This window comes from Mya arenaria, chromosome 1, assembly GCF_026914265.1.
Source record: "Mya arenaria isolate MELC-2E11 chromosome 1, ASM2691426v1".
Lineage (NCBI taxonomy): Eukaryota > Metazoa > Mollusca > Bivalvia > Myida > Myidae > Mya > Mya arenaria.
The window spans coordinates 23986728-23997722 of NC_069122.1; the positions used below are offsets into that span (position 1 = coordinate 23986728).

A 10995-nucleotide genomic window follows, 5' to 3' on the forward strand; every position below is an offset into this window, starting at 1 on the left:
AGGCACACTAAAAGACAAGACCGAAGAAGAAAAAGTAGCATTCTTACTTATTTGGGTCGGAGAAAAAAGACAAGATGTTTCACAATCATGGACATTAACCAATGAAGAACAGAAAAAAAACATGAAACATACTTCACCAAATTCAAGAAACATGTTCAGCCGAAACTAAACCCAGTATTCGCCAGATTCCAATTTAACAACGAAAGGCAAGGAGAGGACAGCATTGAACAATTTGTCACCAGACTAAAATTAAAAATAACGGAGTGCAGATATCATGAAAATACTGTGGACGAAATGATCAGAGATAGAATTGTATTTGGTATTAGTAATCAAAACCTAAGAGAGAAACTAATCAATGAGGACTCACCCTAGAAAGGGCCATTCAACTATCTCAAAATTTTGAATATTGTAAAGAACAAATGAATATTCTTAATGCAAGATCAGCCCAAGATGTCAACTACGTCAACAGCCGATGTCGTGGACATGGACGCAGACCTCAGATGCCAAGAGCGCAAAACCCGCCGCAGAATAGGAGGAAAGAACCGACTTGTGGAAAATGTGGGACAATACACAACCAATCTGACAGAAGGAAGTGTCCAGCATGGGGAAACAATGCTTACTGTGCAAAAAATACAATCACTGGAAAATTGTATGCCGGTCGAAGAAAGATGTGCACCAAGTGACAAATAACGTGTCGCAGATGAGCGTGCATGACAATTCAGAGGATGAGGATTCGTGGATGGATAATTACTTTTTAGATACGGTAAGTCATACACAATCGTCCGCCCCAGATCGTGCATTTGTACATTTACGCATTGGTCCGCATTTTCAAAACGTTAGTTTCAAAATTGACACGGGAAGCAGCGTAAATACTTTGCCAAAACGCAACTTTTAAAAGCTCAATGTCAAATCGCCATTAGAGGCCTCCGAATCAAACCTAACGTCTTACTCTGGTAACAAAATACAAGTCGATGGTAAAATCACACTCGCGTGCAAATATCGTTCGGAAACCGTGAACACAACGTTCTATATTGTAAGCAGTGAGGCACCGCCGTTAATTGGGCTACAGACATCTGTAGACCTAGGATTAATACAACTGACTTACGCAATTGACCGAGAGCATGGCCAACCAGTTAACAAAGAGTACGTCATGTCCGAATACAGTGACCTATTCAAGGGCGTAGGTATACTGCCCGGAAAAAGCAAACTGCATTTGCGCGAAGACGCCATACCGGTTATTACGCCACTCAGATGCGTACCGGAAGCTTTAAAGTCGCGCTTAAAAGCCAAACTTGATCAAATGGTCAAAGACGAAATCATATCGCCAGTTACGGAACCTACCGACTGGGTTCATCCAATCGTAGTGGTTGAAAAACCGAACGGAAAGCTACGGATCTGCCTGGATCCAAAACCTCTCAATGACGCGATAAGCAGACCGCACTACGCAATGTCAACGCTAGATGATGTTACCGTTAAACTCGCAGGCGCGACACAATTTAGCCTGTTAGACTTGACACATGCGTACTGGAGTGTACAATTAGACGAATAATCTTCTTACCGTACTACATTCGCTACGCCGTTTCATATCGATTCTTACGTTTGCCGTATGAATGTAAAGCATCGTCAGATATCTTTTGTCAAAAGGTCAACGAAATATTTGAGGGATTATCAGGCATTCACCCGCTGGTAGACGACATTTTGATTTGGGGACGAACCCCTGAGGAACATGACAAACACCTCAATCAAGTCTTGCTACGCGCACGCGAGATAAAATTCAACGCACAGAAATATTCAATCGGTGTGAAATCAGTTCCATTCTTTGGTCACGTGATCACCGACACTGGACTCATGGCCGATCCTTCGATAATCGAGGCAATTACGCAATTGCCAAGGCCGGATTGCCGCGAAAAGGTTGAAACACTATTAGGATTAGTTAATTACCTATCGAAATTCGCCCCGAACCTAGCAGAGGTTACCGCGCCTATCAGAAGCCTCCTGAAAAAGGACGTAGAGTTCCTGTGGGACGCCCCACAAGAGCAAGCATTCTCGAAGGTTAAGGAAATAATAACACAGGCCTTAGTGCGCTTGTCGTCGAAACGTATGCAAGCAAATATGGACTAGGTTGTTGTCTCATGCAAGACGAAAAACCCATCGCGTACTTAAGTAAGTCATTAACGCAGACTGAAATAGGTTACGCTGTCATAGAAAAGGAACTCTTCGAGATCTTATTTGCATTAAAAAGGTTCCATCAATTAACTTTTGGCAGAGAAGTTATTGTGCACTGCGATCATAAACCAATCTCAGCGATAATGAAAAAGTAATTGTCGGCTGCCCCGCCGCGCCTTTCTAGAATGTTACTCGCACTGTCAAAATACGAGGTAAATGTTCGCCACGTACCCGGCAAAAACATACCTGTAATTGACTATCTCTCTAGACAATCATTACCCGATACATTTCCCGGAATGATCGAAGGTTTGGACCATCATGTTCATACAGTGCAAAAACAATTACATGTCACAGACAAACGACTCGAGATCATACGCGCCGAAACTGCAAAAGACCCACAAATGATAAAATTGAAACGGGCTATAATTCAAGGCTGGTCAGAGAGTAGGTCAGACTGTGATCCAAGTATCGTGGAATTCTTCAATCATCGCGATGAGATAAGCACAGAGGATGGTCCGATATTTCGAGGTCATACGCTTGTTATCCCGAAATCAATGCGAAATGAGCTTGTAGAAAAGGTTCACTTATCCCACCTGGGAATTACAAAAACGCTTGAACGAGCGAAAGACTCATTATTCTGGCCAGGCATGTCAAAACAAGTTACTGATTATGTAACAAACTGCCCGATCTGACTTACCCACAGGGATGCGAATGCTTCGCTACCCTTGATCACAACTGAATTCCCGGACAGGCCATTTCAAAAAATCGCAACGGATCTTTTCCATTTTCATGGAAAAGAATACCTATTGACAATAGACTACTATAGTAGATTCTTTGAAGTAGATTACCTGCCAAACACAAGGTCACAGACAGTAATTCTCAAATTACAAAAACACATGTCGCGAATGTCAATTCCCGATGTATTGGTATCAGATAATGCTAGCCAGTACACCAGCGCTGAATATAAAAACTTCGCGAAAGAGTGGGGTTTCGAACACCGAACCTCATCTCCAGGTCACCCGCAAAGTAACGGCCTTGCCGAAAAAGGTGTAGGTATCGCGAAAAAGTTAATGCAAAAAGCCAAGGACACTAAATCTAATCCTTATTTAGCGTTACTAGAATATCGCATTACTCCGTTGAAATGCCGATACACACCAAGTCAATTATTGTTAGGGCGCCGAACTAAATCAATCGTGCCGATAACAAACAAAGCATTAAATCAACTTTGGTGAATGATCATGAAGTACGAAAAAGAATGATCGAATCGAAACAAAGACAAAAGACAAATTTTGATAAGTCAGCACGATCGTTACCACCATTATGTGAAGGTCAAAGGAAAACATAACAAAGCATATCAAGACCAAAGGTGTTGTATGAAAATGTTTTTATGCTGTCTGATTGAAATTTCTTTATCACAAATGCTACATGGGGAGTGGATTTAGTAAAAAAAACCACAATATTATGATAAAATGAAGTTGTTTATATTTTTATTAAAATTCAGATCATCAGAAAGCTGCAGAGGCTGTGGAGCTTCGACAACAGATGACCACAGCCAAGGAGACGTCATTCAGCAAGAGTGAAGGCGCAATACGTTGTGCCATGGCCAACGTATTGTTCCTAGCCAAAGAAGATCTGCCAAGCAGCATGGTCCCGGCCTTCAACAACTTCTTGATGTATCAGGTAAAACAAAGAAAGACAAAACATCAATAAATTTAAAACACATTGCTTTCCATAAATAATAAATATTTATAGATTCAAAAAGTAACACTACAAACATTTAATTTCATTTTAATATTCATATGTTTTTTTGTCCAAGGGTGTGTCTAAGCTAGCCAGCCTCCGTGTAGACAGCCACACGACGTATGAGCATTCATCATCCATAGATGCGTTCCAGGATGCCCTATCCAGCGTCATCGAGGAAGAACTACTCTGCAAGATTCGCGAAAATGTTAAGTTTAGTTTAATGTTAGATGAAAGCACAGACATATCCATCCACCAGAACTTGATAGTGTATATTAGGGTGTTAGAGTGTAATCATGTAGATATTGTAGAGCCACAGACTTACTTTCTAGGGATAGATTCATTGTATAGGGCTAATGCAGAGTCGATTTTCGGTAAGTTGACGTGCATGCTTGAGCAAAAAGGCATTGATATTGTTAAGCTTTGTGGGGTTAGTACAGATGGGGCTTCTGTGATGGTAGGTAGCAAGTCAGGTGTAGTTACCAGAATAAAGAAAGAGGTTCCAGGTGTGTTGGGAACACATTGTATAGCACATAGGTTAGCTCTTAGCTGTTGTTCGGGTGCAGATTGCATCCCATACTTAGTTAAGGTCCAGGAAATACTCAACAGCATCTACAAGTACTTCCATAACTCACCAAAGAACACTGCCATGCTGGAAGCTATCCAGACTATAACCCCAGGGCAGTCAGGGAAGTTTAAGGAGGTGTTCCACACTAGGTGGCTTAGTTTTCATGGTTCTGTGGAGGCCTGTATCATGAACTTCAGTAGTGAAGTGGCTGTGTTTCTTGAAGAGAAGTCAGGTAAGTCCCTTAGTCTTTATAAACCAATTACTACCTACAAGTTCCTGTACGTGCTCCACTTCATGGCGGATGTTCTTCAGCCATTGTCTATCTTGTCCAAGTCTTTCCAGACAAAGGACATAGATTTTGCAGAGGTTAATCCCCTGCTGGCCACTGCTGTACAGACAATTGAGAAAGTGTCTGAAGGTAAGTGCGGTCCACGTTTAGTGCAATTTCTTAAGCAGGTCCCAGAAGAGCCCAAGACTGGTGATGATGGCCTTGAAACTTTTGAGTTTCATGGTCACACCATCAGAGATGCCAACAAGCAACGTCGAGAAGCGGTAAGTATTTGTGAGTCCTTTTCTGCAGGTGTAGTTAGAAGTATGCATGACCGGTTTGCCGACAACGACGATGCTGCAATTCTCACAGCGATGAGCAACATCTTCAACCCTGTTGTACAAAAGACAGACAAGGCAAGTGATGTAGTTGTAGCTTCTGAGTATCTTTGCAGTCTAGGTTATGAGAATTGTAGGGAGGATCTGGAATTGTTCCTGAGCTTCATGCATTATCTTGTAGATAGTGGTAGTAAAGTTGTAAAGCACACTAAAGATGTAGCAAATCTGGCCATGAAGAAGAAGGACCTGTATCCAGCAGCAGCAGAGGCAGCAGAGCGGATGTTAGTTGCTCCAGTTAGCACTGTAGATTGTGAGAGGGGTTTCAGTAAACAGAATCTAGTTAAGACTTGTTTGAGGAATAAGTTGTCCGTTGGTAGGTTAGATAAGTTGATGAGGATTTCACTAGACACTAGAAAGGTAGCTGACTTCCCATTTGATAAGGCTTTCAAGAAGTGGGCAGGAGTAAAGAGTAGACGGATTTTGGATTAGGATAGTAGTTTGATAGTAGCCTAGGTTTGACCATGTATGTTTGTTTGAGCTCCCATTCTTTTTTTAGTCTCAGGTATTAGACAGAATTCAACATATTGACATGTGTGTCTATTTTTGGCAATATTTTGATTATTTTATTTGTATTTATTTACCTTATCATATTTTGTCAATAAAAAATGTTGTTATTGAATGACAATGTGCTAAAATACATGTGCTTCTTATACCATAAATGTATGTTATTGCATGACAATGTGCTAAATAATTGTGCTTATTAAATGTGTTATCATATGTAATAAAATGTAAGAGATATTCCAACTTCTTGTCTGTCTTTTATCAACATGTACAGGTATGTTTAAAAGCAATCTAAGGCTCTTAAAATGCTTAAAACCCAGGAGCTTCAAAGGGGGCGAAGCCCCCTCTGAACCCCCACAAGGGCTCTGCCCTTGACCCGTAAGGGGGCCTAACGCGGCCCCCTTAACCCCCGGCGGAAAAGTGGCGACAACTTTTGAGAACCCAGGGGGAACCCTGGTCAATCTGTCCTTGTAAAATTCGGAAAAATCTGGAAATTAGGAAAGGTTGTGAAAGTTCACAGTGACCGATCATATCAGTTTCAAATGCCTGATGGTAGCAGTTATCGAAGAAATCGGTCAGTATTACACAAAACGCGCGAAAACACGAATGACATTGAACCGTTCCAAGCGCAAGTTTTGCAACATGAGCAAATACCTGTTACCCCTGTGTCTCCCCCAGAACACTCAATTAATGTTCCAGATAACAATATAGACCCGCCAGTAAACTCTGGATATTCAACAAGGGCTGGACGATTAGTGCGTGACAACCGAAAATATGTAGGAAGTGAATGGGTGAATTGAGAATGAGCAATAACATCAGATAGTGAAGTCAAAATAAAAAGACAATGTTTACACAATGTTTATATTAAAATTATACTTAGATATAACACTTTAATTAAAAGATATATATATCAAATAACAAAGAAAGACACTCTATAAAACATTGTTGAATACTGTTTATTGATAAAACATATTAATAATGAATTGATGAACATTATGTATATCATATATGTTTTCTTTTTTATAACAAGGAGATGTTCTATTATGAAACAGACTATAGATCTATTAATACTTGTACTCTTGCTTAACCACTGGACTTAACTTGTAGAATAAACTTAGTAGCAGACTCACGTCTTGTGTTTGTCTTTCACTACTACAAAATTTTGAATACTTGTCAACCAAAACATACAACACAGCCCTTCGTGAGTAAACACTCCATTGCGTTAATCGGCCTTTAGACTTGCTGTCAGTTCTACAGCTTTCGGTGTGTTTGTTTACTCAGCGAGACTAGCCCCCACATAATGAACTGGTCTATTGAAGAACTCTTGAAGAGGACCAAACAGGGATCATTCCTGCGAAGTTTAGATGAAATTGTCCCAAGGTTTAGGGGAAGTTGTTTGAAGGAAAATGTTGGACAGACAACGACGGACAATCACATATCACAATAGCTCACGCAAAAAACCCTACATATATATGTTTTTTTTTTATTAAACCTTATCATTTACATGTATAAACCAAATTAAAACCCAGGTTTGTTTACAGTTCATAAAACTAAGATTATTACAGAATTTTGAAGTCAGCCTCTCAGCCGAAATGAAAATTTTGCGAAAAAGAACCACAAATGCATTTTTTGCAATTTTAAATCTAAACAAATATATTTGCTTCTTTTAAATACAGATAAAGTAGATAAAGTGTTATGTACATTTTTCAATGCAATATATGATGTATTGGTTGAGATAATGTCTTAAAGGTGGTTATATGCAAAACCTTCAAACAAGGTGCGACACCAGGGTGAGTAGTAAAGCTCTCCTTATGCTTCGAATATTCAAGCTAAAAAGAGCTTTAAAATTGATTTTTAGTAAATTTACATAAATCTTACATTTTCAAAACTATGGGAAAGTATTTGGATTGTTTAACAAATCAATCTTTAATTCTACCTGGGCGTGTTTCTACTTCTTATTTACATAGACATTGAATCGAAGCATGGTTATACCATATTGGACCATTAGCTTAACTTTCAATAGTTGTAGGTTTTGTAGCTGAATGGTTTGTGATTTACATGCTTATGATTCTGGATCTACTTTTTTATTTATATTTTCACTGCATTGTCTGGTCACCTATGCTAGTTTGCACCACTTTAATGATTACATAATTCAACAAGTTTTATTATCGAGACAAGAAACATATTCCTTTCCTTATCAATAAATGCATTTAATATTTTGGGTGAAAGTGGAATGTTCGTCCTTTATTTTTAAGATTACATGCAATAATTATGTGAAGGTTACAACTTAAAGCATTTAATTCCCAAAAGATACTGACAGTAAAGTAAGGCCATCAAGCTTTGCATGGAGGTTAGCAGGAACACAATAAACAAGAGCTGTTGTAAGACAGCGCGCTTACGACAGCGCGCTCGACTACGCCGCTTTGACTTAGAAGTGAATACAACAAATTCTTGGCACTCCAAATGTTACAGTACTATTCAATTTGGAGTGCCTGAAAAGAAAGCTTCTTGATTCTACATTCAACATCTTCTTTCTGTATGACATATTGAACCAGGAGAATCATGAACCTACAACCTTTTGCATCTATTGAGATAGGGAGCTATCAGGACAGTGACAGAGGACAATACAAGAATGGCCAACTGCTGCAATTATTGAGTTATCTAATGCATACAAATTAAGATGGAGAAAATAATTCTAAATTTTTCCAAACTACTTCCTTAAGCATCTTGTATGTAGTTGTCTTTTACAATGATTGTTCAAAGTTACAATGGTCCTGTGGGTTAAAGATGCTCTGTACACGGGGTAACAGGTTTTGTTGTTCCTGCCTTTTGATCCAGGAGGTTGTATTAACTCAAGTAGATTTTTGCAGATTCGGATTTCACAAGGCACAAGCCGAGTAAAATCAGTATTTACAAAAAACTACCAGAATCAAATATGACATTCCGCCATATCCGGATCAAAACGCAGTACTAATAACCTTTTTATTATATACATTACTGATTAGATCACTTAGAAGCCACATCTTTGCATAATAAATTTCATTTTAAGGATGCACTCATTGGTTTAATGACGTCAATTTAATATTGCGCAACATACTTGTCATGACGTGACGTCACAAGAGCAGTGTGATGAACTGCTGACACCATGTTATGAAATTTGATGGTCAAAGTATTTAAAAGACATTTCAATATTTCATACTTAAAAAAACGATATTCATCTCATCTAAGTCTACTCAACTTGCTTTGCTATGTACAAAAGTCTGCAGCAGTAATACGAATAGCATTAGACAGAAGGCAGTGCCTAATATTTATCAACAGCACTAAGTAATCATGGTAACATGTTATATGAATTGAATACCAAGCACAAATTAAGAGGGATAAAATAATTCTTCTCTTTTTAAACAAGAGGCCCAAAAGGGCCTATGCTCTACTGGCATAGCTTTTGTGGTCATATCAATCTACAGCATGTATGTATGGGTAAAAGGCAACAGACATATAGTTTATGTTTTGTGTTTGGGTTACCTGTAAACGTAGCACGTTCAACATCTGAGCCCAGAAAGTATTGTAAGCAGATTAGTTGCACGAACTTTTTTAATATGTGCCAAGTAAACGTCATCTGACAAAAAAAAATGCTTTCAAAACTGTACTCATAGTAAAAATTTCTGTGGTTTTAAAAGTTAAAAAAAGTTGGTCAAAAGGTCAAAGTCAAGGGCATCCTAGGACAACATTGATCAATTTGAACAAACATTCACAATCAATTGTGCTGAGATGGATGCACGAACACACAAAAAGATTTTCAAACCTTTCCTGATTTATGTTTACCAAACCTGTGAACCCTGGGTGTGGCCAGTAATGACACCAGGTGCATAACTTAAACATTCACAACCAATTTTGTTAAGATGAATGCGCAAACTACAGAACTTAAAGCTAAAAAATGGCCTCTGGGCTTTCAACAAAAACAAGGCAGAGTAATTCACAAAATCAACTGCAGAAGCAAAAAGCAAATTGTCTCTCAAAATCCTAGACTTGCAAATTGTCCCCCTTAACTCTAGACTTGAATTTACATGTACATGTAAACTTGGCTAAAAATAGAATTCGCTCATGCAGACCTGGCTAAAAATAGAAAGCATTTCTTTAAAACTTTCATGGCCCATAATCTAGGCATTTATGGGCAGATCTGGCTGGTTTTCGAAAGGAACCAAGCTCTAATGGATATCTAAATATTGTACATGTTTCATCGAGATACAATCAAAACTGAAGACTGTATTGTGTTCACAACCAATTGTTTACAGACGCACGAACGCACAGACGCACGGATGCACATACTACGTACACATTACCATCGCATAAGCTCTTCTGGCCTTTGGCCAGTAGAGCTAATAAAAACTATTTCCTAATAGCATTGTGTATGCAGTCTGACATAGGTGTACAATGTAGATGTCTTTTACAAAGATTGTTCAAAGTATGGCCCGGTGGTTTAAAGCTCCCCTGAAAAAGTGGTGACAGGTTTTCTATATAGTATATAATTACATCATTGAAAATCTTCTCTGAAACTGCAATTGATCAAATTAAAGAAGTATGTGTGCCCCCCCCTACCCCCCTCACTCTACACACACTTAACTAGATTTTTCAAATTTCCTTTGCAGCTTGCAAGCAGTTTTAGTCTAAAGTTTAAGCTAGCCCATTAAACAGTGACCCCTTGTGATGTGAGCCGATTTTTTCAATGCTTAGAATATGGTTGTCAACATTCCCCTGAATGAAGCCCTAGTCCATCAGTGCTTTCAGCACTTTGATTTGTAACATGCAGTGACCTTGATTCTAAGGGCCCCAAACACAATCCCATGGAAGTCCTCCATTAACTCTTCCTACATATCAAGTTTGGTCACAGTATGTCAATCATAATTGAAACAGTAATTTATTTTTTAGTAACAGCGACCTTGACCCAAGGGGGCCAAAAGACAATCCATGAAAGCTCAGCATAAACTTGTCCTAAATACCAAGTTTGGTCACACTATGTCAACCTTTACTGGAGTTATTCAGTATTAACCATATTTCTATTTATAGCAAGTGACCTTGACCTAGACCATAGCTCTTGGGGCCCAAAACACAATCTCAGGAAAGGTCTCTATAAACTCTTCCTATACACCAAGTCTGGTCACAATATGTAGACCCTTACTTAAGTTATTCAATACCAACCCTTTTTCTATTAATACATTGACCTTGATCCTAGGGGCCTCAAATGCATTCCCATAAAGGTTTCCATAAACTCTTCATATATACCAAGTTTGTCAGTCCTAGCTAAAATTATTCAATACATAAGGTGTCTTTGATGCTGCCCTACCACCAGCCTGCCT

General features: G+C 38.9%; 1 protein-coding gene across 1 annotated transcript; it reads left to right on the plus strand.

The window, feature by feature from the left end:
- The first annotated feature begins 1300 nt into the window (after window positions 1-1300).
- Window positions 1301-5931, plus strand: LOC128225638 (E3 SUMO-protein ligase KIAA1586-like). Its single transcript, XM_052935543.1, has 4 exons — window positions 1301-1503; window positions 3495-3532; window positions 3668-3846; window positions 3983-5931. Exons 1-4 carry the CDS (start codon window positions 1301-1303, stop codon window positions 5567-5569), a joined length of 2007 nt encoding a protein of 668 aa, XP_052791503.1. The 3' UTR covers window positions 5570-5931.
- The last annotated feature ends 5064 nt before the right edge of the window (window positions 5932-10995 follow it).